At 35.8% G+C, this 27,866-nt stretch overlaps 1 protein-coding gene across 1 annotated transcript; it reads right to left on the bottom strand.

Moving 5' to 3' along the window:
- Positions 1–97: 97 nt before the first annotated feature.
- si:ch211-51a6.2 (neurotrypsin) lies at positions 98–26,780 on the bottom strand. The gene is made up of 14 exons (XM_051126985.1): positions 26,438–26,780; positions 23,590–23,632; positions 17,481–17,723; positions 14,706–14,844; positions 14,430–14,608; positions 13,597–13,744; positions 8,181–8,359; positions 7,905–8,046; positions 7,526–7,740; positions 5,478–5,619; positions 5,111–5,389; positions 4,836–4,958; positions 4,437–4,717; positions 98–2,424 (listed from the first exon to the last, which is right to left on the bottom strand). The coding sequence occupies exons 1-14, from the start codon at positions 26,501–26,503 to the stop codon at positions 2,105–2,107; spliced, it is 2,499 nt and encodes an 832-aa protein (XP_050982942.1). The 5' UTR covers positions 26,504–26,780; the 3' UTR covers positions 98–2,104.
- Between the last annotated feature and the right edge of the window lie 1,086 nt (positions 26,781–27,866).

Raw genomic sequence — 27,866 nt, 5'->3', positions numbered from 1 at the left:
TTTATTGGACCTGAAAGATTTTTCTGAAGAACATTGGGCAGTTTAACTGTTCAGGACAAACAAGAGACTCATGAACAACTATCACTAAACAAAGAAAAACACAGCTGTGGATCATTCAGGTAACAACACAGTATTAAGAATCAAGCGTATGTAAACTTTTGAACAGGGTCATTTTTATAAATTCAACTATTACTTTCTCTTGTGGACTATATATAAACATCTTTCATGTGAAATGTTATTCATCTCAGTACTAAATAAAAAATAACATAAATTTTGCATGATCCCTCTTATTTTGATAAAATAATTAACATTTTGCAGATTCTGCAAGGTGTATGTAAACTTTTTACCTCAACTGTACATGATAGTGTTTTATTTTAAACCATTAACTACTGAGGGTGACATTTTAGTTTAGGGATCAGTTCTCACTATTAACTAGTTGCTTATTGGCATGCATGTTTCTAGCATATTGGCTGTATATTAGTACTTACAAAGCACATATTAATGCCTTATTCTGATATTCATGACCACATTTTAGATCCCGTAATCCTACCCGATACCTACATTTAACAACTACTTTACTAATTAATAATAAGCAGCAAATTAGAAGTTTATTGAGGCAAATGTTGCAGTTAATATTTAGTTAATACTGAGAACTGGTCCACAAACTGAAGTGTGACCTTACAGAGCCCCTAAAGGAACATGGTGATGGAAAAAAAGAGAAAAATTGCAATTACATTGCATTAATTTGCAAAACTTATAGACTATAGATTTCCTCCCATCATAGTATTTCCATGAAATGCAAAGTATCTTGGGGAACTTCAAAATCTTGCAAGAAACACAAACGTTCAGTGAGCAAATGCAAAGTTTCACAAGGAAATGTAAAAAAAAAACAAATTGCAAAAAAATTACAAATGTTTGGCAAGTGCATGCAAATTTTCAAAGGAAAATATAAACAGTTTGCAACTGAACGCAACAGCATTCATATATAATTTTTGCTCTCATCTTTTATTTTGTTCATCACCATGTCTCCTTAGGGGCTCTATAATAAAAGTCCAATGCTTCATATCACTAATATTATCACATTATCTGTTGGGTAGGAGCTTAAGAAAAATCTTGCATTGTTATAAGTATAAATAAACTGAACATACTATTTTATGGGACTGGTTTTCTGCATCCCCTTGAAAAATTAAATTATACGCTAACTAATGGTAGTCGTACCCTATACACTTTCAACAAGAGTACTAATAACCAACATACAAGTGGAATGTTGATGAATCTTTACATACGCATGCCGTTCCTTATCTTAATTAACTCTAGCGCAACAAAACATGTTTAAGTGCAATATGTGAACTAATTTAAAGGGACATTTCACCCAAAAATGAAAATTCTGTCATTAATGACTCACCCTCATGTTGTTCCAAACCTGTAAGACCTTTGTTCATCTTCAGAACACAAATTAAGATATTTTTGTTGAATAATTGTTGAATAAAGTTGTTTTTGTTTTCTTGTTTTGCACAAAATGTATTCTTATAGCTTCGATGTTACTACATTTCTGGGCCTGGAAACGTTTTAGATGCATTGCTGTCTATGCAGGGTCAAAAAGCTCTCGGATTTCATCAAAAACATTTGTGTTTTGAAGATGAACAAAGGTCTTGCAGGTTTGAAATGACATGATGTTGAGTAATTAATGACAAAATGTTCATTTTTGGGTAAACTAATGCTTTAAGAACCTGATCCAGAAGAGCCAGACCAGAACACAGACCTCCCACAGACGCTCCATTTATACGGCATGCAGATTAGTGCAAAATGACTTCTTTACAAAGGCTTATCCGTTGAAGACCTTTCAATCCCGGAAAACTCTGCTCACTTAATGCAGCTGTCCCTCAAAAACATGTGGCTTCATGTTCTTGTGCACGTTCACAAACGTTCAAGTGTACAGAAATGGAACTGAAATGGCATGGTGCAAGTATGTAAAATGTGCAACACATAAAACAGGATTAAACCAGCTTTAAACCTAATGGCCAGCTGGTGATCCCTTCATAGGCATTACATAATATATATTTTATACAATGCGATAAGTGGTTTTAATGTGAACACTGTAACATCACGCTTTGCCAGTGCTGTGGGTGACTTTCTCTATCCACTTCATGAACCTGCCGACCCGTGTGTATACACCGGGATAGGTGGGGTCGCCACAACCGTGACCCCAGGAGATGATTCCTGTAAGCATCCAGTGGCCACTGTTGCCCTGGCACACCAGTGGCCCCCCACTGTCACCCTGACAACTGTCCACACGACGATGGTTCGACAAGCTGCCGGCACACAACATGCGGCTGGTGAAGCGACTGCCGTAGCGTTTTTTACACTTCCAAGAGGGCAGCAATGGGACCCAGGCTTGCAGCAGTGTTCGGGAATACTCAGAGTCTAATACAAGATATAAGAAAAGAAAGAAAAATTAGTGCCTATAATCACATTAAATTTAAAAGTAATCAAAAGTGACAGTAAAGACATAACTGCTGTTCTTTTCAACTTTAGTAATCAAAGAATCCTGAAAAATGTATCACTGTGTTCACAAAAATATTAAGGGATTAGTTCAAAAACATATTAAGGTTTGAGGAAAACATTCCAGGATTTTTCTTCATATAGCAGACTTAAATGGGAGCCAACGGGTGGAAGGTCCAAACTGTAGTCTGAATGCAGCTTCAAAGGGCTCGGCATGATCCCAGACGAAAAATAAGGGACTTATACTTATATACTTTTTAACCATAAATGCTCATTTTGCACTAGTTTGACTTCACACATTACGTAGTCACGTTGGAAAGGTCACGCGTGACGTAGGCGGAAGTACCGACCCAGTGTTTACAAAGGGAATGTGCACAGAAAGTCAAACACCCTTTACAAAAAAAGGGTAAAACAACAATGTCGGATTACTTTAAAGTTGGCGGAGACAAAGAGATGGAGTTTTTTACCCTACCCTACCTTTTTGAACCAGAGTACTCAGACAAAGACCTAACTGCGCGTGACCTTTCCAACATGATTACCTAATGCTAAAGTTGCGGACACACATCACAGAGCTAGTGCGAGATGAGCATTTGTGGTTAAAAAGTATACTTTTTTTTGTTTTTGAAAATGACTAATCGTTTCACTAGATAAGACCCTTATTCCTTGGCTGTGATCATGTAGAGCCCTTTAAAGCTGCATTAAAACTGAAATTGGGCCTTCAACCTGTTGGTTCCACTGAAGTCCACTATATGCAGAAAAATCCTGAAATGTTTTCCTCAAAAACCTTAATGTATTTTCAACTGAAGAAAGAAAGACTTGGACTCTTGTTTAAATGTTAAAGGAGAAGTTTACATCCAGAACAAAAATTTACAGATAATGTACTCACCCCCTTGTCATCCAAGATGTTCATGTCTTTCTTTCTTCAATCGTAAAGAAATTATGTTTTTTGAGGAAAACATTTCAGGATTTCTTTCCATATAGTGGACTTCTATGGTGCCCCCGAGACTGAACTTCCAAAATGTAGTTTAAATGCAGCTTCAAAGGGCTCTAAACAATCCCGGCTGAGGAAGAAGGATCTTATCTAGCGAAATTATCTGTTAAAATGACAATTATTTTATTATAAATTACAATTTATATACTTTTTAACCTCAAATGCTCGTCTTGTCTAGGTCTGCATGAACTCCCAACTCATTTTCTTATTCAACTTCAAAATCATCCTACATCGCTGTTTTACCTTTTTTGTAAAGGGCGTTTGAACTTCTTTGCATGTTCACTTTGTAAACACTAAGTCGGTACTTCTGCAGCAATGTACAATGATTTTGAAGTTGGAGGAGAAAATAACAGAATTTTTCGACATACCCTAACTGTCTTCAACTGGAATACACAGAGTTCACGCAGAGCTAGACAAGTCGAGCGTTTGAGGTTAAAAAGTATATAAACTGTCATTTTTTTAAAAATAACTGATCGTTTCGCTAGATAAGACCCTCCTACCTCGGCTGGGATCGTTTAGAGCCCTTTGAAGCTGCATTTAAACTGCATTTTGAAAGATCAAACTCGGGGGGCACCATAGAAGTCCACTATATGGAGAGAAGTCCTGAAATGTTTTCCTCAAAAAACATAATTTCTTTACAACTGAAGAAAGAAAGACATGAACCTATTGGATGACAATGGGGTAAGTACATTTTCTGTACATTTTTGTTCTGGAAGTGAACTTCTCTTTTAACACTGTAATTTTTGCATATATTAGCAAATTTTTTTTGTTTTGCAAAAAGATTTCTTTTTTTTAAATTTTACTCATATATTTTTCATGAAAAATACTTATTGTTCATTACCCAGAATTATTAGCTTAGGTCTTTCATTTCAAAAGGAAACTATTAATCATCATAAGTGCACTCAGAAATGTATTTCTCCAAACATGCTTGAGTTTGCAGTACCTGTAATTCCCCAGCCGGTGATGACACAGGCGATAGGCCTCTTGCCCCTCCTGTTGCTCTGAGGTGGAAGGCAAACCGCATTAGTGTGCGGGTTAAAGGCCACACAATTCCCATCTGTGCCCTTCAGCTTCAGTAAGGCAATATCATACTCCCAGCCCTGGCTACGGTACTTCCTGTGGATTTCAATCCGCTCAGGAGACAGAGTGCGCTCAAAGTCGTCCCTCTCCTCTGTGTGGTAGTCGCCGAGCCGCAGCACGTAACGGGAGGGGTCTGAACCAAACCTGAAAAAAAAAAAAAGATGTTCATGCACAACGTTTTTTTTTTTTTTTGCCAAACTGTCAGTAAAGCATTTGTAATTTCTCTGTATAGCCAGTAGATGTCAGTAGAATCTCTCCTCACCTCTTGAAGCAATGAGCAGCAGTAATAACCCAACAGGAATTGATGAGAGTTGCCCCACAAAGTGGATGGGTGCCTTTTGATTGAGACCTCAGCCACAGAGATACTTGCCACGGCCAGTCTCCCCTACATAAGAGTCACAGATGGTTTAAAACACATGTGCTAAGTTCTTAGAAGTGTCCTTGCAATCTTGTTGGTTTCATTTGCCTATATTTTCATTCTAAACAATAAAAACAGTGCATGTTACGATGTTAGTGAATTGTTAAAACGTCCGTTACCGCAGAGACTTATCTCCTCCAATGATCCTTCTCATGCGCCTTTGTGTGTTGGGTCTCAAACCACATTGCTGTTTGTTCATGCTTCTGTACTTTACAGTTTCAGCGGTGTAGTCACAGATGACCCCTGCGTCCTCACTGTGCCTGCAATCATGGGCATCCAGACCTACAGCTGAACACTCTCCCAGTGAAGCCTCTGTCCCAACACACTTCACGTTATCCAGATGAATTGGTCCCTGACCCTCACCGAAATAAGCCATGGAGCGGGCCTTCGAGACCCCGCTTGAATTGAAAAGAGGAAAGAGGAACAAAGTGACTGAAGATGTTGAGAAGTGTCTTTATCTTCTTTGAAAGCATGAAACATGCTTACACAAATCCTAGCTGTCTGCAGACCACTCCAGCGTTGATGTCATTCCAACCATCATCACACACGCTGCCCCACTGGCCGTTAATAAAGACCTCTACGCGGCCCTCCTTACGGCTCTCGCCATCCACTAACCTCACCAGGGGACCTGGAACCATAGCATAACTAGAAACAGCACAGGAAAGATGGGCCTCTATATATCTGGATAAGCGGTGAATTATATACAGTTGAAGTCAAAAGTTTTCATACACCTTGCAGAATCTGCCAAATGTTAATTATTTTACCAAAATAAGAGGGATCACACAAAATGCATGTTTTTTTTATTTAGTACTGACCTGACTAAGATATTTCACATAAAAGGCATTTACATATAGTCCACAAGAGAAAATAATTGTTGAATTTCTAAAAATGACCTCTTAACACTGAATGATCCACAGCTGTTTTTTTTTTTTGTTTGTTTAGTGATAGTTGTTTATGAGTCCTTTGTTTGTCCTCAACAGTTAAACTGCCCACTGTTCTTCAAAAAAATCCTTCAGATCCCACAAATTCTGTTTTTTTTTTTTTTTTTTTTTAGCATTTTTGTGTATTTGAACCCTTTCCAACAATGACTATATGATTTTGAGATCCATCTTTTCACACTGAGGGACTCATACGCAACTATTACAGAAGGTTCAAACTCAAACTTACTTATGCTTCAGGAGGAAAAGTGATGCATTAAGAATTGAATTAAGAAAAAAGTGTAAATTCTTTATATTTTTTAAAAGGGTGATATTGTGCAAAATCATCTCAAATCATTGGCTAAGAATGTTTATGAGCAGTCTTAGTATTCAATATTACAATTTATTGCCTGATTAGAAATGACAAAAAAAAGCTTTGTGGTATATTTAATTTTAATAATTAATTATTAAATATAATAATAATTACTAAATGTCATATTACATATCACACTATACTGCTAAAGCTAAAAAAAGGTCAGTTTAAATGCCTTGCATTATTCGCTGAAACTCCTCTCTCTTGTGAAGCATGTACAGTTAGCGGAAACTAGAGATTATGGATTATAAAGTTTTGAATGTGGCTATATTTCTTACACAAACACATCGATTCACTTCGAAGGCCTTTATTAATCCCCTGGAACCGTGTGGAGTACTTTTTACGATGGATGGACGCACTTTATTTCGCTTCAAAATCTCAACCTCCAATTCTAATAAAGCTTGAAAGAGCCAGAACACTTTTTAATATAACTCTTACTGTATTAGTCTGAAAAAAGAAAGTCATATTATAAACCTAGGATGGGTTGAGGGTGAGTAAATCATGGGGTAATTTTCATTTTTGGGTGAACTATCCCTTTAACATCAGCTTTTATTTAAAAACCATAGTTATCATGTCTTGAAAAACCTTGATATATGAGGAAATTTTAGAAGTCTGATTTCTAGAACCTGGAAATGTCACGCCAACTGATAAAATCTTAAATCATGTACATTTTTCTAGTTCTGTCAAACTCAAAAAAAGAAGAACAATTTAGAAAGTGCTTTTTGTGAGTTAAAAAAGAAAAAAAAAAATCCCTGCAAATTAAAAAATTGACTATAAATTTATGTAAAATCATTGGTAATGAAGTAATGAGTTATTGAAATTTTTGTAAATATTATTTTTTAACATTATAATCGTGTTATTTAATTACTTTAATATATTGCCACTCCCACTTCTGAAGTAAAAAAAAGAGCCTTGCTTTAGATTGCATAAAATAAAGCACATTATGTTAAAGATTTGCTGTATGTCATAGATCAACAAATCACTTGCAAAAATTTTCTAAACCATGTCCTAACCATATCAACATACAACATGTTTTCTATAACGTACATGTAACTATGTATTTCATTATATCTATGCACATGTATAAGCATGTCATTATACTTTAAAAGATGCTTTCTAGCATCCCATTTGTTTTGGAGGGCTCTTAAAAATGTAAAGTGGACTTGTTTCTTAACATCTGGTTTGTGTATTGTGCTCTTGAAGATGATAACACTAATAAATGTTTTTACATGACGTTTACACACCTTTGACAGGAGCCACTTCAGGGATCTCATTGTTCTGTCCTTCTCTTTCACAGCGTATGCCCACATCCTCACTGTGAGAGCAGTCATGCTGCCCCCACTCGCTGTGAGCACAGTCCAGCAGAGAGCTCTCTCCTCCTTCACATTTCACTTCATCCAGCAGAATCAACCCTGTACCCTCTCCATACGTCCCTTCTGGAGCTACCTCAGCTCGCCCTCTGTTGGACAAACAGCAGTATTGCAGTAACAAAGCGGAAAGCTAAATGAAACAAACTTCCTGGTTTCCAAATGAGCTCAAATCAAACTTACAAATATTTAAATACTTCAAAGTAGCACTTTATACAAGAATTATGTTATTAACCAAGCCAAATAAATAGTTTACCGATAACCCAGCTGTCGACACACCACCTGGGCGTGACGTCCGGTCCAGTTGTCATCACAAACTGTGCCCCATTCCCCAGAGTGATAAACTTCAAGGCGTCCTTCCCATGGGCTATCAGCTCCTACTAGACGCAACACTCCATCTACAGCAGCATTAGCATGTCTACGTTTAATCAGTGCACTTATACACACAAATAAAATAGTGATAACAGTAAAAAAACCTTTGGTCCCTAAAGTAGTTTAAAGACATAGTTAACACAGTTCGTGTCATTGTCACCTGTAAACGGGTTGCATGAGACTCCAGCATCCTCCATGTGATCACAGTTGTGCTGGCCCCACGGCGCATGAGGGCATTCCTCCAGGGACAGCTCATTTCCTGTGCAGTGCACTCCATCCAACACGATAGGCCCAGTGCCCTGCCCAAAGTGCGCCCATGTCCACGCCTTTGGTACACCACTGCAAACAAACACATGCCTGTGATTCATTTTCGTATCAAAGCAATTAAAGTTAAGATACACAGCTTGGGGTTGGTAAGATGCTTTAATGTTTATGAAGGACATCTCTTATGCTCACCAAGGCTGTATTATTTGATCAAAAATACAGTAAAATCTGTATTTGTATTTTATTATATTTTAAAATGTAATTTATTCCTGTGATGGCAAAGCTGAATTTTATTACTCCAGTCTTCAGTGTCACATGATCCTTCAGAAATTTGCTGATTTGGTGCCCAAAAAACACTTATTATCAGTCTTGAAAACAGTTCAAGCAAACCATTTATTGCATATGGTACTATATTTGTTTTTATTACATAACTTTGTAATGATACTTACATTGCAAAACCATTCAAAATCATCATTATTGATGTATAGCAGAGGACTGATGTACTGAGTGTATGCTACACAGATAGTGAAGGGTAAAATCAGTTGCTTTCTATCCCACTACAGATTCTTGGAGTGAATCCCTGCACCCCATTAATCTTTCATACGCTCCATCCATTCATCTATATTAATAAAGTTCACTCACTGTGCTAGTGTGTGTGTTTGTGTGTGTAAAAGGGACAGTCCTTGTGCATGGCATTATCAGTGTCTCCCAGCTCTTGTAAATGCTTTTAGCTGAATCATTTGTGCAAAGTGTTTTTAAATTTTGCTAAACAAACAGCTTAGTCACATGCTAATGATGCAAAAGCTTTCAAGCAACAAGAAGACCTTGCAATAGATCAATTTGCAGATCTTTCTACTCATCTATAAGACAAGAGGTTTTCAAATGGGAAGCCACAAAACATTTATTGAATTTGATATTACTACAGCTTTTCAATTTTTTTTTTCATCGAAAAATACAATCAGTTTAATGTTTCATACATCTAACACAACTTTATAAGAAGGTAGAAACAATAGTTGAAATATTGTTTGCTTTAAAGGGACCATGAACTGAAAAATCTAAATCCCCTTGATCTTTTTACATATAAGAGATCATTGTGCTATAACAACATTCTGTGAGTTTTAGAACTTTCTTGTTATGCTGGGTACACACCACAAGATAATCGGGCTGATTTTGGGCAATTTGATTTTAGGTCATGTCTCTATTATCTTGATGGTTCTAAAGATCTTATCATATTTTCCTGTGGTGTGAGGTGTGTTAAAAGTGACTGAATCTGCTTGGAATAACGTCAGAGGCGCCCCGATCGCGAATCGTAAATATTCAACATGTTGATCAGAAATCCTGATGTGTGGGGGGAACCCAGAGGACAAACGCACGTACGATTTGGAGATTATCACGTGACACCAAACAATATCCAATCAGAAAGCAAGCTTACAGAAGCCGGAAACATAACAAATGCAGTCACGGCGCAACACAAAAGGATTTGGACAGCAGAGATGCAGGATCAAGTTGTCGATTTGTGGCAATAGCACGAGTGTTTATTCAACATGTCCTGTAAAACATGTTTATTCTGAAGTCTCGAGAGATTTTGCGAGATTTCCCGTGTTCACAGTCTGGACTCTGGTTGAAAATCTGTTGGTGTGTGGTGTGCTGTCTTTGTCACATCTTGGCACACCATACATTATAGGAGCAAAATGGTTAAATCAAGGATTTTTTGTCCTCATGTTTGTGGTCTGTCACATTTTGAAGATCTTATAAGATTTTAAAAATCTTTTAGTGTGTACACATTATTAGTCTATGGAATGTGCCACTTTATGAGGTAATAGTGTGACTAAACACCGCCTCTGTTTAGCCTTGCGTAGTAGGTAAATAACGAGAGTGGCAAATGCAGGTCTATGCAGAAACCAAACTTTATCTGATGAACTTTATTTTTAATGAAGTTCCAGACCACATTAGTAAGAACTTGGTCCTCACTTTATTTTACAGCGGATTTGTTTACAAACAAGGCACAATTCGATGCAGGATTTTCAAAAAGCTTGAAACCAAAAGTCTTTATTGGATCAATAATGTTGCACCACACAAATGTGAGTAACTGTTTTTATTATGTGGTCACTATTGTTTTGTCTGTTATTACAGATCGCTTAATATGTATTGAGTATTCATGCGTTTTTAACTAAAGATGCACCAAATGCAATTTTCTTGGTTGATTCCGATTTCTGATTTATCATGCAGATACCGATTTTTGCAGATTGTGATTTTCTGTCTAAGAACTATAATTGAGAACTATAATTCAATGCAAAAAAATAAATACATAAAAATGTACATAATAAAAATGTATATAACATTGCAATTCCCCAATCTGAACTAACTTACAGATATTCTCTATAAATGCATGTACACTGCAAAATTTCAAATGCCTAAATAATTGTATAAGATTAATGTTTTAAATATTTTTCAAACATGCAAACAAGAAATGTTGGGAAAAATGCAATGATAGTCATTCATTCAACCGATTCGTTCAAACTAGTGTTGTCACGGTACCAAAATTTCAGTATTCGGTACCAATACCAGTGAAAATCCACGGTTCTCGGTACCAATTTCGGTACCAAATCAAAACACAAAAACATGAATTGAACAACACACTATTTTTATTTATAACAAACAAAAATAAAACAAAGTTTTGACTTGGAAGCTGGTATTTTGAGCTGAGGTGATGAAGCATTTGCTGGAATCCCCATTTTTCACTGTATAAACTGGCACTTAATCCATACATGTGAATTCAGCAACAGCTCGGTTCAGTTTTCTTGCCTTTTTGTCGTACTTCTGCTGCTCAAAAGCATCTGGAACCATTGTCTGCTTAGGAGTTTGGTTCGTGGTCTTCCTCAGCCTGCAGCTGTAAAAGGAAAATATAATATACTTCAGTAAAACAATGGGCTGAGTCTAACTAAATGCAATATTAGATTGACACCAGCTAAACAGAACTTTATATATAACTTTTCAGTAAATAACAAACCTCAGCTTTTTATAACAAAGATAGATAAGATTACTTATACTGAGTGTAAGATATCAATGTTACACAGACGGAAACTGTCGTATTAAAAACACCTCATTTAACATGACTTAATAAACAAGTGTTACATAGCAATTATTCTTCTTAATTTCAAAATGTATTCATAATTTATTTTAAATTAAAAGTTGTATCTGTTGACATTATTTCACGCACAATAAACAAACATGAACGATCAAATGTTTGTATAAAACAACATTCACACACATTAATTAATGTTCACTCAATGTAAATTTATGTTAGATAATATATTAAGTCATGTTAATGAATAGTATCTTTTACCAAACTATACAGGACTGTATTTGACTGTACTTTTATTTAATCAAACTGCGCAAACTATATTTCATAGCCTAGAACTGCTTTTCTGATGGACCGATTTTAAGGCATTAACCATACATTTGTACATTTGTTCTCTAACACACATATTTTAGCTACACGGGTCATTTAAAAGCCTCAGGTGTGTAAAAATAGTACACTATCATGTCCTGTTTTTTTTTTTTTTTTTTTTTTTTTTTTTAATAAATGCTATAGGAGCATTAAACACTTAAAGAAGTTTATTCTAATTCTCGCGTTAGCATTAGCCGCGCTTATGCTAACGATTAACTAAGCAAATGGCGATGTTTATTTAACGTATAATTTTTATAACAGAAGCTCTAAATATAAAATAAAATTAAAACTTACCTGCTTGAAATTTCATTAAATCTGGGTGTCGGTCTTTGAGGTGTTTTATTAAGTTCGATGTATTTCCTCCTTTTGAGAGAGAACTTCGATGACACCGTTTGCAAGTGGGTTTCTGATGATCTATGATGTTGCCCTTGTCATCAGTAGCAAATAAATAAACAAAATATTTCCACACGTGGCTCCTTCCTCCTTTCTTTTCAACAAGCGGATTCAGAGCAGCCGCATCAGCAGCACCACCGGTCGCCGTGTCTTTGTGCTTTTATGAAGAAGACGCAACTGCGCACTTTTTTGCATAGCGCAGCAAGAACCGGGTTGACCGGCTGCTCGGTACCACCGGTACTTAAGAAAACCTGGTACCGTAACATTAAATTTTTTTAGTACCGACTTGGTACCGAAGTACCGGGTCTTTTGACAACACTAGTTCAAACGATGGATTCATTCAGAAAAGAGGGTGACTGCCTTTTATGAATGGGTTTCTGAATCACTGACTCACTTGATTTATTCAAAAGCGTGTATTCATTCAGTAACAAAACGCCACTGTGCTGCTGGGAGACATGCAGCAGTTCTGCTGTGGCTTTGATTGCAACTATTTTTATATATTTTTATGATTGCAACTATATTTTTATAGTTCAAAATTAAGCAAAAACAGTCAATATAAGTCACTTAAATTTAACTTTTTGTTTATTGAACTACTATAGTATAAAATCAGAGTCACATTGCAATCGCTTTGATATTCGAGTTAAACATCTTGGTAGTGCAATGCTGCGTACCAAAAAAAAATCATGTATTATAATATTTTTTTCTACCACACTATGCATCTACAACTTTCTATGAGTGCTGTTGCGCTCATTTGTTTTGAGTCTCTCTCACATACTCACTTATGATATTAATTTGTAGAGATGCACCGATCGACCGGCCAGGGACCGGAATTTGCCAGTTTTCCGCATCTGGTTCCATCTGGCACGACATATACATTATCAGTCACCATAAACGTGACGTCAAAATGATCGGCTCAGAATTGGCAGACTGACCGGCCAGTCACCGGTCCCGGCCGTTCATGTGGAAAACTGGCTGATTCCGGTTCCTGGCTGGTCGATTGGTGCATCTCTATTTTTAATCTAAATCACAGCAGCGTCCATCTGTGATGGATTTAGGCTGTCAAACATACACAACTATTAGACAATCACAGCAGTGGGCATTTACTTCCAAGTCTACAATCTGCCACGCCTATTAAAAGCAGAGCGTTCCAATGAGTGGGATCAAAACTCAGAAAATAGCATATTACTTATAAATTATGATGTTTGTTGATTTAAAATCTTGATGAAGTGGACCTCAGAGAACAGTATAAAGTAAAAAAAAAAAAAAAAGGCAGTTCATGACACCTTTAACATAGTGACTATATTTTTTAAAATTAAAAAAACATTATTTTAAAAATATGTAAAAAATAATTTAATTGAAAGTATAGTATAAGTATAAAATTATACATAACATAATATTTGGGTGTCCTTGGCATCAAAAAAATTGCCAACCCCTGCTGTAGGACATACATATGATACAGATTTCTTACCCCAATCCCAACTGTCGGCAAACCACTTCAGCATCAATATCATCCCATTCGTCATCACAGATAGTACCCCACCTCCCATTATGGTACACCTCCACACGCCCCTCGAAATCCTCAAGACCTCCCACGAGCCTCAGGGGGGCACCATTGCCTAAACAAAACAAAAGTCCAATCGATTGATATTTCATTCATTTATTCACTGCAGTGGAGGATGCACAGGATTAAATAATTAGTCAAACATTTTCACTTCGTGAAAGCAGTCGCTTAAAACTCTTCTATATGCTTCAGTAGGGAATCTCTTTTACAAGAGGGTTTCTCACATAAGGCATAATGCTTTGAATCATGTATGTGTGTGTGGTAAAGGATGGGGACATGTGTAAGGACTCTTGGCAAAGTCTCAGAGCTCTCAGATTGCTTTCTCCTTCCTAATGTTTCTGTGTGAATAATTCACAGCTCTCTCTAAATATACCTGACCCTGTTCCAGCAAACCGTCCCATTACAACAGACACACTGTTTATGACCCTACTTCTGTCTCCCATGAATTCTGTCTTCATTTAGCTTCACAGAAGGCCTTTCCACACTATAACACTATTCAAAATACAGTTATGAGAGTATGATCAGCAGATACAGGAAGCTCAGCTGTTGCTTTATGAACTGGGACTCTGAGAAATGAAACTGAGAGCATGCAACAAAGATAACTTTTCCTAACTTGCATTTCTTTATATATATATATATATATATATATATATATATATACACACACACATACATATATACACACACATACAAATATATATATATATTCAGGATACCCCAATCAAATAAAACAAACTAACCCTCAGGTACTGCACACACCACTCCAGCCTCATTTCCATGGTTACAGTCACTGGAGACATATTTCCTGCTCCGGCACTTTAGCAAAGAATCTTCATTGCCATGGCAGCCAAGACGCTCAAAGTGAAAAAGACCAGAACCAGGTCCGAAATATGAATGCCGAAGCGCAGTGCCGATTTCACTGTTGGGAGTTAGCAGGTAATTAAATGACAGCACATGCTGGGTGTTAATCAGTACAGAGCCTCTAGCTGATAATGAATGGAGTTTGCAGCTTATACCCAAGCTTCAGTTGTCTACAGATCACACTGGCATCTCGATCAGTCAGGTGGGTGTCACACACTGCTCCCCATTGGCCATTCAGGTATACCTCAAGACGACCACTCTTATTAGATGAACCCCCCACCAACCGCGCCTCACCTGAAAAAAACAGATGCAGAATCAGACATATTCAGGGATTTAGGAATGATATTGTATTTAGAACAGTTACAGTTCTAACAGAATTTAGAATTGTAAGACTGTTAGGTTTGGACTGTTATGTGTGTGTGTGTGTTATTCAAATCATTACATTTATTTTAGTAATTAAATTGTAAATCTCTCTCCAACATTTGAATATTATATTATATTATAGTATATTATATATGTCTGGTTTATTGGCTGATTTATGTTGTTTTGGGAGGTTTATGGAATAATATGTAACAAAATGACACTTTGGAACGCGACAGTGCATTATTAAAAAGTTGGCACATTGTATAAACAGACATATTCTTTGAGAAATCCTATTTTTACAGTCTTACATTGCAGTTGCTGTCTTCTTTTATTTCAGCAGAGAGCTGACATCCTGAAATATAATTAGATTTTCACTTCCGTCTTCTTTCTCCTTGACTAAAGGACATCTTAAGTGGCACAGCTTTTTCCCCCCATTTACATTTACAGACTCTATGAATCATCTCTCTATAATTAGTACAGAATGATCAGATTAGAAACACTCTGTGTCTTGCAAATTATCATCTTGTTGCCACATGCCATGCTCACACAGACACTGAATTTAAATACACACTCTAATTGTTTGGGTCTGTAACCGTGTTTAATGTTATTACACAGAAAGGAAAAAGAGGAGAGAGGCAGACAGAGATAATCACATCTCACAGAGATAAGGCCAACAGATTTCAACACCACAGACACAGCCAGGTGATGACAGACTTGCACAAAGAGATCCAGAGACAGAACAGACATTTTCTGAATGGGAGTAACAAACATGCATGAGTGATGTGAGTCTGATTGATTATTAGACAACAAATGCATACAGATGGGATGATGAATAGAGGACAATAAAAAGAGAGGACACAGAGAATCCTTGACTGCTTGTAGCTCACTGACAGACACACTGTGGCTGTGTGCTCTGACTGCAGTAATAAACGTCACTCAGCTTCTGTACAACAACACCTACACTAATATGACACAAATACTCACCAAGACACATTCACTTAATAAACACAACGGTCCAGTAAAAACTTTTCCAGGTCAAATGAGGCTAGACTAGAGCCACATGTTGGCTGTTTTGTAAATGGCATTTTTCACTTTGAACTCGAAACTCAAAGTCATACAAAAAAGCTCTTAAAGGGATAGTTCACCCAAAAATGAAACTTCTGTCATTAATTACTCACCCTCATGTCATTCCAAACCCGTAAGATCTTCTTTCATCTTCATAACACAAATTAAGACATTTTTGAGGACACCTGAGAGTTTTCTGACCCTGCATAGACAGTAGGGATGTCACAGTACTCAATATAATTTTGAACTGTTCTGTACGACATCCAAGGTTCAACACGCACTTGTGAATTGTGTTTTTTTGGTTTTGCATTTAAATAATTTCCTTGTTTTATTTCTCTCAAAATTTGCTTTGTGTGTGCCCGTGATTTCACGTGCTGAGATAAGGAAACGCCTTTTTATATTTGAAAAAGCAACACTTGCAGAGCATCTTCCCTTCTAATAAAATGCAATAATAAGCCTTTCTAAACCTGTTGTCCAACAAAAGAGAACATTATAACTTATTTTTACTTCACAGCATCAGTCGAGTGTTTGAAATAACTTCCTTTTGTGATCTGATGTGGCTTCTTATCATAGAATGAGGCAGACAATATATTCTATACTGTATGTCGATTAGCAATGGCTTACAAATATACTTAATCATTATGAAAATACCCGAGATGGCCTGAAGAACACCGATATACCATATATTATTGCATGAGTATTTACTGTCCTTACATTTCATCATTCAAAACGTTTAATGTTATATCTTGTTTTTATTCAGTTACAGCAGAGATTTCCTGGCTGGAACGTGTGTTATCTCTTTGACGCATATGTGGATTTTCTGCACGAGGGCGCCCCCTAGTGTCAATTATGAATGAAACCCATCCTATTTTGCATAAAAATCGGAAAAATAATACCTCTCTCAAAAGAAATATTAAGCAGACATGCTATCAGAACCGAACCGAACTGAAAACCGTGGTTAAAAACCGAGGTACGTATTGAACCATGGACTAACTTTATTGTTGCCTCCCTAATAGACAGTAATTACCACACACAACGCTCAGAAAGGTAATAAGAACATTGTTAAAACCATTCATGTGACATCAGTGGTTCTTACATTATTTTTAAGAAGCTACAAGTATACTTTTGTGTGCCATTGACTGACTGATACAGAACAGAAGAAATTGTTAGATAAAGTCGTTATTTTTGTTTTCTTTGCGCACATAACATTACGGTTGAACCACAGTTGTCACATGGACTATTTTAATGATATCCTTACTACCTTTCTGGGCCTTGAACGTGGTAGTTGCTTGTTGTCCGAGTCAGAAAGTTCTCTGATTTCATCAAAAATATCTTAAATTGTGTTCTGAAGATGAACGAAGGTCTTTGGGTTTGGAACAACATGTGGGTGAGTAATTAATGGGAGAATTTTCATTTTTGGGTGAACTATCCCTTTAAAATGAATATAAAGCTTTGGAAAAATATGTCTAAATGTCAAAAAAAGGCCAGTAAGGAGGGCTCACCTTGGTGGCAGTCGCAGAAGGCCCATCCAATGGCTCCTGACTTCTGTCTGAAAAAGCACCAGGGGTTGGATTCACGGTCAGGGTTTCTACAGTAGTTGTGGTCACCCAGTCCACGGTTGGGATACTGCAGCACGTAGTCTGGAAAGTCAGTCCATTTTAGACAGGAAGAGCCAGAGTCTGTCTGAGACACAGATCCATTGTAATAACCCAGCTCAGTGAAGCCCTCAGAGCAGGACAGAGGACCTGTGGGAAACACACACACACACACAGACAAATTATAAGTAAAATTCAGCATTCCATTTATGAGAAATGCCCTTGACAGAGCAATTTTAATGTAGTTTCAAATAAAGGTCAACTCATTTTAAAATTCTTGGCAAGACAAAGATGCTAAAACATGACCTAAAATAACCTTGTGTTATCTCAAAGCTGCAGTATTGTAAACCTAAGGTGGTCCTATTAGTTTTCTTATTTTGTAACTTTTCTCTATCGCTGAAAACCCCTACAGTGCTTCCTCTTGATTCAGAGGGTGAGGACAGCAGTGTGAGACACTAATGATGGCTTACTGCACTGCTGGAACAGCAAGACCCCCGAAGACCCACTATGATGAGTCACACATCCAAACATGCGTTATATAATGTGTGTATGGGAGTGTTTGCATAATAATAATAATAATATTCTAAAAATACTCTTACTAAATATATTACATTTATTTTATACTGTATGTAATATTTAAGAATATTTATTAAATATTTCATTATATAAATGTCTTCTGTCTACATTATTCCAAATATAACTGTAAACAATCTACTGAAAAAAACCTGACAAAGTATAATTCCCAATCTATGTTTATAATCAAAGAACTGTATTGGATTTCCAGTGTGAGCCATTTGTAAACTTCCATTCATTATGATTTTCTTGGTTTAAATCAGGCAGAGGGAGCAGAAGACGATGCCATGGATATCTAACAAAAAAAATCTATCAAAAACCGATTTAAAATCTAATAATTAGGGATCATGATTTTCATAATAATATACAAATGTTACATAAATGTTCATATTATAAAATTATTCATGTTTTTAAAGATGAAGTGAGTGTTAGATGACACCAAAGTTCATCTAAATGTTAAATTAATAAAAAAAAAATGAGAATGAGCAAAATAAGCACAATTAAATTTTACATACACTATCAGTCAAACGTTTTTGCACAGTAAGATTTTTCATGATTTCTAATATTTCATTATACTACAAGTTATATTTACATCTTTAAATTACTTTTTTACTTTAAAAAAGAAAATGTTTTCTTTTAGAGGTAGAGTTAGGGTTTAGCACTATATAAAAACAAATGTCTATGGATCACAAGGACACACAGTATATTTTTAACCTCAACATTACTGAATGATTCTTATTACTAATTTACTTTTGCTTGCTTGCATCCAGATAATCAGGCAGATCCTTTTTCCAAATTATTATAATGAAAAACCCATTAAATTAAACAGAAATACTGTGACTTTGGGCCACAGTGAGCAAATTACATGATCTAGTCCAGTCTCTTGCGAGAAAGCATTCTCTAATAAATTTTATAGGTTGCAGGCGGCCAGAAACACAGTAATGACGACAATCCAATTTCATGCTTTACTGTGAGCTGTTAAATTAATTTGTAAGCATTTAAACTATCATTTAATACAGCGATTCATAACTTAGTAGCAATGTTCTTATGCTGTCCTGCATATGCTGCCAGCCTGTCCTTTGGATTTCTGGAAATGTGACTAGAAAGAGAGAAAGCCCTGGGCTTTATGCCCACCGTCCAAGTGCAAGCAAGAGACAGATGTTAAATCCATCCATCTAGACAGGAGAAGGATACTTAAATAGAAGTAGTCACTTCAGCAGGTGCTTTGAGGCATTTATATAAGGGAATGAAATTAGGTTTTAAAGAAGAGTCACGGAAGACCCTCTTTAAGGCAATTAGAGCTTTACTGAGAAGCAAAACACATAATTTCAGATTAAATCAAACGGTTTTACCAAAGGAAACCTTATCCACCACAAAAAAATGTTAGAAATCTCACTCAAAGCTTCTGAGAATTTATGGGTCTGCTATTAGATAGTGTTATGCAGGATCAAACAGAGGCCAATGTGCCCTAGTCTCTCTTTAGAAGCAGGTGCTAAACCCTCAGGGAGAAGGAGTTGAGACCATCTCATACCCTGAGCATTATGTGCCAAAATTAACGCAAAATGTAACGCTAGAAAAGTATTTACACCTGCATGTGTATACATATCTACACGTTGCCTAATCCTGTCTTTGCTTGTGTAGATTGTTTTAGCATACACTTATTGATCTAAGACGAGTGCACTTTAAGACTGATGGTCAAGATAAACACATCAGAGTTGAAGTAACACAGAAACTCTATTATGGCCTTCTCTTCTGTCTACATTATTCCAAATATAACTGTAAACAATGTACTGAAAAAAAACCTGACACAGTATCATTCCCGATCTTATTAAAAAGTATGTTTATAATCAAAGAACAGTATTGGATTTCCAATGTGAGATATTTTTAAATGTCCACCCATTATGATTTTTTTTATTTATTTAAATCAGGCAGAGGGAGCAGAAGACGATGCCATGGGTATCTAACAAAAAAAAACAAAACACTATCAAAACCAATTTAAAATATAATAATCAGGGATCGTGATTTTCATAATAATATATAAATGTTATATAAATGTGTATATTATAAAATGATACATGTTTTTAAAGATTAAGTGAGTGTTAGATGACACCAAAGGTCATCTAAATGTAAAATTAATTTTTAAAAAAATGAGAATGAGCAAAATAAGCACAATTAAATATTACATACACTATCAGTCAAAAGTTTTTGAACAGTAAGATTTTTAATGTTGTTTAAAGAATTCTCTTCTTCTCACCAAGCCTGCATTTATTTGAGCCAAAATACCACATAAACAGTAATACTGTGAAATATTTTTACTATTTAAAATAACTGCTTTCTATTTTAATATATTTTAAAATTTAATTTATTCCTGTTATCAAAGCATATTATACACACACACACACACATATATATATATATATATATATATATATATATATTCATTACTAAAAATGTAAAAGTGAAAGAAACAAGTGAACGCTCTATAATCTTTTCAATAGCATCATAAATATATGCAGTGTGTAGTCATTGATAAAACACCACAGAGCATGATATTTGATCTTGGATGTGTCTTTTAATGGCTTTAGCATGATTGGTCCTCTGTACACCATAACATTTGATAACAACCGATTTAATGTTATGTTTAGGCATTATAAATAGTTTCCATTCTACGTTGGCAGGTTAATAGTTCAACAGTCCTGAATCTTTTCTTGTACACACTCATGTCTCGTCTCGTGAGAGCTCAGGTTTCACACTGTATGTCGGTCTGGATATACAGTAAAGCAATTTGCTGAAATAGCATCAGGGTAGAGTTCCAGTCATATTTCCCATGGTGTTACGGTTATAGAGTACAATAAAGACCACCGACAAGACTCCTGGTGGTCTCACAAGAGACTAAATATAAGAGGTTTAACAGCAGAGACTGCTGGTCTGAGTAAAATAAGTCTACAGATGAGGCAATCATAAAGGAATCTCACACTGCCCCAGCATGAACCGGGAGTAGGTTGACGGTTCTGTGGGAAGGTTGAGTATATTTCAGCATCCTGCCCTAAGGTTGTCGGCGCACAAACCTGTCCAGGCTTGGAAGACAAGGAAACCATTAAAGTTCACGGAATATGAATATGACACGTATATTAAGCAAAAACAGTGGGGTGTTCAATCTCAAATTAGCCTATCAATGCCACAGTTGTTTCACATCCATTCGCTGTCATCAGTAAGTGTTTGTGTCTCACTTATATTACCAGCACATTGAATATCATGTTTCGCTCCATAGCAATCTTATGAGGAGCAATTGTTGCGGTTGAGTATTTCTTTAAGTCTGCCGTAGGGAGCCATCGACGAATATATCTCTTGACAGCTGAGTGGTTTTGTGTTGGTTAATGTTGTAGTAGATATAGCGCCAAGCAGGGATGTGGTTTTTGGCACTGAAGAAGATGCTCTTTACGAGAACAAAATACTTTGACATTTTAGCCACTACCAGTAATGAGTATGTGTCTAAATTAGGTAAATAACTTAATTTCTCAAGCAAATGGTTACAAAAAAGAGATGCTGGTATATTGCTAATTTTCATTCTCATGTTGTTCCAAACCCATAAGACATCTGTTCATCTTCACAACTAAAATCATTTTGATGAAATCTGAGAGCTTTCTGACCCTGCATTGACAGCAATGTAACTGACACGTTCAAGGCCCGGAAAGGTAGTAGGAAAGCGATAAAATAGTCAACGTGACATTAGTGGTTCAACCAAGCTACAAGAATACTTTTTGTGTGCAAGGAAAACAAAACTAACCACTTTATTTAACAGTTTCTTCTCTTCTATTTAATAATGTCCTTACTGCCTTTCTGGGCCTTGAACAAGTCAGCTGCATTGCTGTCTATGCAGGGTGAGAATTAGAGATCGACCGATATATCGATTTACCGATATTTTTCCTGATATTTAAGCATTTTACAATAATCGGTTATCGGTTTTGTAATATCGGATTCATCGATAAACATGTTTTGAGAATTACCGGCAGGATCGCCATTTCAGCACGTCTGAGGGGAGACAAGACAACAACAATGGCATGCAAAGGTAAAGCACTTGCTTAGCTGTAATGAGTAAACTTTATTTAACAGCCATTAACGCACATATTCGATGTGTTACATAAATGCCTGATATGTAGCTAGTTTATGCAGCTTTGGATCTAAGAAATAGACGAACTCACAGAGTCATGTAAAATAATCCGTCCTAATAAACACGTAAATTAGTCTGAATTAAATAATATACAGCCATGAATGAGCACATGCTGGAAATGAAAGCACTGAATTTAATCCTCTCTGTGTTTTATGCTCATCATTAGTCTCATGAAGTCGGAGTCGGCTAAAATGATCCGTCAAGTCCTGTCCCAATAAAGACTTAACTTTGCCTGAATTAAATAATAATACAGCCATGAATGGAAATAAAAATGGAAATAAAAGCGCTTAATTTAATTCTCTCTGTCATGTATATCATTAATCTCATGAAGTCGCTTTCATTTTGCTGTTCACTCACCGGGTTGATCCTCAATGTTCCAGCACAGCCACCACATGTAACTTTTAACAAGATTCACTTGTTTAAAACACCCTAAATTATATTAACATTTACTATATAACCATTATTTTGCTAATACACATCTAAAAATATACAACTCGCAATATACAATTTATTATTGCGAGCCATCACAGTTTGAGTATAGTTCTGTGTAAACAGCGCTTTGTCAGAATCTAGAGCTACAAAATATTAGTGATTCTCATATAACATACCAGTTTAGAAATGCAATAAAATACAATGTTTTGTTTGTTATATTGAAATATTTCAGAGAATATTATTTAGTGAATTAACATTATCCAGTAAGCTATTCTTCACTCTTTATATTAAACAGCCTATAAACCTACTAAAACTGTACTTTAAAATGAAGTTGATATGACTCCTGTCCTTTATTTATTTTCTCCATTTGAAAACATTAGACATTCTACATTTGTTTTGCTTAGTGTTGCATTTTATAAATAAAATATATATATATATATAAATAAAAAGATTTTATTGTTGTAATATGAAGATTAAGGAGAAAAAAAAGTGAAGCTTGGACTTACTTCAGTCAGTCATTTATTTACTTTATAACAGTAAATAAATATCGGTTCTGCATATCGGTTATCGGGCACATAAACATGCAAATAATCGGTATCGGTATCAGTTGGATATCAAAAATCTATATCGGTCGGTCAGTAGTGAGAATGCCCTCAGGTTTCATCAAAAATATCTTAATTTGTGTTCCAAAGATGAAAGAAGGTCTTACGGGTTTGGAACGACATGAGGGTGAGTAATAATGACAGAATTAATTCATTTTTTGGTGAACTATCCCTTTAACAAATAGTAAAAACAAAATATATATATATATATAGACTTGTAAATGCAGTGAGTGCCTACCTGAGCTTTGCAGTGTATTCAGGAACACAGCGCTTTGTCCTGCCTATGAAGACAGGGTAAAAACAGTCAGTTTACTACTTTTGCTAACACAAATGTACTAAAAGCACAGCGTGTTACACAGCCGTGTAACACAGCGTTCTTTAAATTACCTTGAAGAAACATTTAAATGCCATGGTAAATGAATGGGTAAGCATTTGGTATTGGTGTTTTGTTCCCTTTTCCCTACAGTCATTGATCAAGTGGTGGTTTGTTGTTCCTTCACAATGAGACACGAAGTCACCTTTCAAAACCTTCACCCTTTCTGTTCCTCTCTGGTGGTATGAGCTGTCAACCTCCACCTGAGCTGCTGACACCATCACAACTTTCAAGACATTCACTCACTCTGAACATTATTCTAGCGTGTTTGCTAATTTAGCATTCTAATAAACAAGGCATTGATATTGTTGGCTCTGTGACAAATTGCTAATAGTCCTCTATTGTATAACTGATAAGCTTTCCATTAATGTATGGTTCGTTATGATAGGACAAAATTTGATATTGAGAAAATCACCTTTAAAGTTGCCCAAATGAAGTTGCCTAGCAATGTAAATTACTAATCAAAAATTAAGTTTTGATATATTTACAGTATGAAATTTACAAATGATCTTAATGAAACATCATCTTTATTTAATATCCTAATGATTTTTGGCATATAAGAAAGATCAATAATTTTGACCCATACAATGTATTGTTGGCTATTGCCACAAATATAACTGTGCTACATATGACTGTTTTTTTGGTCCAGGGTCACATATAGAAAGTTGCATGGTATCACAATTTGATACCATCACTGTACCATGATTTTTTCACTGTACCACTTTTTGTAAAGGTATGACCAATAAAGTAAGTACTAATAATAACTAAGCACTAATTATGACTTAAATGTCATGATTTAATAGGATACAAGCCTTATTTTTAGTTTAGAAATTCCAGTTGTTTTGTTTTGATCCCAGTAACCAGCTGCAAGCCTTATTAGTCAAAGGTTTTCACCCTGGAGGAAGGTTATCAAAGGTATCCGTTGCTTTACAACGAGGAAAAGTCACATAAAGACATGAGTTAATAGTGTAGAGCAGCTTTGCTTTAGCAGTACTTCAACTAAGATCAAAGAACACTTTCATGACCATCAAGCTATTACGTTCCTGCTACTGTGTGAGCTGGATGTGATGAAGGGAACAAGCATCATGCTTTTCTCTCATCTGACTACACTGCAAGAGTCTCGTCCCATCATTCGCTTGTACTACAGTCAGGATGAGAGTAAAGTGTGATGCTCGTTCACTTCAACAGGGGTTAAGTACAAATGAGATACAAGAGACTGAAGTAACAAAGACAGACAAAAAACATCAAGCACACGTTAACTGCCCTATTGTCCTAATAAACTACACCCCTCTGTGATCCTTGTTTTTTTTTTTTACAGATCTAAAGATGCTCTCATGAGAAAAACTTTTAATTTTTAGTATTTCAGATCTTCTTGACAATATTACAAAGTCTGATACCAAAATCCAAAACGACACGAAGAATGGTTAAGCTTTAGTTTTCTGGTATATTTATCCAGCACAAGATACGTAAGGCCTATTAATAGGTATATTTTCACAAGTGAAGGTAGTTAGGCAGTATTATGTTGTGTTTTATTATTTTCATGAATGTTTTGTTTATTTTATTAATATATCCCTACTGAAATCTTAAACCAGCCTGGTCTATTGGACACTTTTCACCTTGTCAGGATAGGAAAGCTATAGCAGAACAGCTGAAGCTCATCTTAAACCAGCTAAAACCAGGAAACCAGCGTAGGCTGGTTTATTTAATTTAATTTCATTTCTGTATGAATTGCAAGAAGATATATAATAATAAATAAAAAATATGAATAAATAACTCAAGATATTATGGAAACAGACTCATAAGGGACATCTAAATGTGACCCTGGAACTCAAAACCATTTTTTTAAACTGATATTATATATATAAAATCTGAAAGCTGAATAAATAAGCTTTCTATTGATGTAAGGTTTGTTAGGATAGGACAAGATTTGGCCGAGACACAACTATTTGAAATTCTGGAATCTGAGGGTTCCAAAAAAAAAAAAAAAAAAAAAAAAAAAAAAAAAAAATTGAGAAAATCACCTTTAAAGTTGTCCAAATTAAATTCTTAACAATGCATATTGCTAATCAAAAATTACGTTTTGATATATTTATGGTAGGAAGTTTACAAAATATTTTCATGGAACATAGTCTTAATATCCAAATGATTTTAGCATAAAAGAAAAATCAATACTTTTGACCCATACAATTTTATTTTTGGCTACTGCTGCACGGTCACAATATGCATATGAGCCTCCCTCGTTGTCTCGTTATTATTTAGATTCTTAAAGTACTAAAATATATTCGGGGCAAAGTAACCTCAGCCACACAAAAATAACAAAGACTGCACAAGATAATGCCAAATGTAACAACTACCACACACTTTCACGTGATACAAGGCGTTAATATCACACACAGAAAGTGAAGGCGTCAAAGCGTCATAACACGCACAATCATAATTCATTTCCGTGTCGACTTCCATTCTAACTACTAACTAGAAGAAGAAAATGTACAGTGCCTATAAAACTGTCCCCCCTGTTACAGTGGGGAAAATTTGTTCTCAGTACATTTAGCCTATAAACCAGCTTTTTTGCCGCCGTCTGAACTCCTCTGTACTAAATCCCCAGAATCACGTCAGGAGTTCTTCCTAATTTTTTCAGGATAAATCACAGCCACTGTTTGTTAGCTGACTAAGAACTCAAGTGTCAATAAAGCAAAAAACTCAGTTTACATACCTCGCCGTAGACAATGATAGAAAAACGAAGGACAGCAGCAATAGACAGGATCCTCCTGATATCCATCCTGTCATTGACTAATACATCCAGCACAACTGTCCCATCATCGCTGTCCGCGGGCACACAGGGAAAGTGGGACGCCTTCCCGCCTCACAATGTTTACAAATGCTTGTACGGAAGAAGAAATGTCGAAAATGAGGAGACAGAAGAAAACAACATCATGTAAAGTTCTAAAAGTCCAACGACACGCCTGACACCCTTGCCATGTTGAGGTCCGACTGAGGTTTGCATTCACTATGAGGTGACACTGAAAGAAGAGACGCCGCTCCAGCAGCCTTCACCACAGTAGGGTACGGGTTACAGATGATTATAGGACATAAACATTTATGGATCACAGTGCGGAGAGGTTGGCCCCTTATGGCAAGCCGTTTTAACAATTATTCCTTTAAACCAGCATCTGTTTTTGTTAGGCTACTAGTAGTGCCATTTCACTAGTAACTGTTAATTACATAGACCTACTTAAGACGATAGTGAATGTAATCATCGTCATTCGTTTTTACACTTCTATTGTACTAGTTTATAAAAAGCCAACATAATTTTGCCTACATTTATTTGATGGTAAAGTAAATACAGTAGAGAAAAAAAACTGCTTTACTGCTAATTTAGTAAATAAATAGCTTTGAAGCATTAGGCCAAACAACTCAACCCAAAGTTTGTAAATGGATTAATTTTTAATCGTTATTACATATGATGAGCATAAATAAATGAAATAAAAAATGTTAGAATAGCACTAAAGTTGACATAGAATGAAAGTCTACCCTTCAAAATGCATGTTATAGATCTTACTGTGAGCTATCTGTTCATTGCAATTCAAGTTTCATAAGTTTCTTTTTTATTTTGAGCTATCAAAATATCATAACTCCACTATCTGGTGAAAACAACAGACGTTTCTCTGGTGACGTATACAGGACTTCTCCAGTCAGTTAGTCTGCTTAAAATGTTCATCTGCCTCCATTTTTAAGTGTAGCAACCAGAATCTAATTATTAATTGATGAATAGAAGCAAGTCCCCAAATCCAAGTCCAATTTGTACAGAAACATACAATTTTTAGAAAAAGTAAGCATTAAGTTCCACCCCTAATCTTAACCATCAGTGGGGCGTAAGCAGATCATACAAAAATGTACAAGTGAGACTGTATGGATGCATATGGCCACCAATTTGCCAGAATAGTTAGAGTGTATCAGACAGGATCTATTATAATTCAGAAACATCCATCATTTGTATATATATATATATATATATATATATAAATCTAGTTATTACCTGCATGAAATGCTTTTTGAATGAATTTTTGAATAACTCAACATAACTTTGTACAGCGCAGTCAAAAAATGCGCCTAAAGCTTAAAAACTGAAAACACAGACCTTT

The sequence above is a fragment of the Labeo rohita genome, chromosome 13 (genome assembly GCF_022985175.1).
Source record: "Labeo rohita strain BAU-BD-2019 chromosome 13, IGBB_LRoh.1.0, whole genome shotgun sequence".
NCBI classification, from domain to species: domain Eukaryota; kingdom Metazoa; phylum Chordata; class Actinopteri; order Cypriniformes; family Cyprinidae; genus Labeo; species Labeo rohita.
This window is presented reverse-complemented; position numbering and strand designations above follow the sequence as displayed.

Bases quoted from the DNA above. Each gene is read 5' to 3' on its own strand.
- si:ch211-51a6.2 (XM_051126985.1), bottom strand. From the start codon at position 26,503: ATGGATATCAGGAGGATCCTGTCTATTGCTGCTGTCCTTCGTTTTTCT. The intron at 17,724-23,589 runs GTAGGCACTCAC...TGTTTCCCACAG, and splicing joins GAATACACTGCAAAGCTCAG to GTCCTCTGTCCTGCTCTGAG. The intron at 4,718-4,835 runs GTGAGGAGAGAT...TTTTTTTTTCAG, and splicing joins GCTGCTCATTGCTTCAAGAG to GTTTGGTTCAGACCCCTCCC.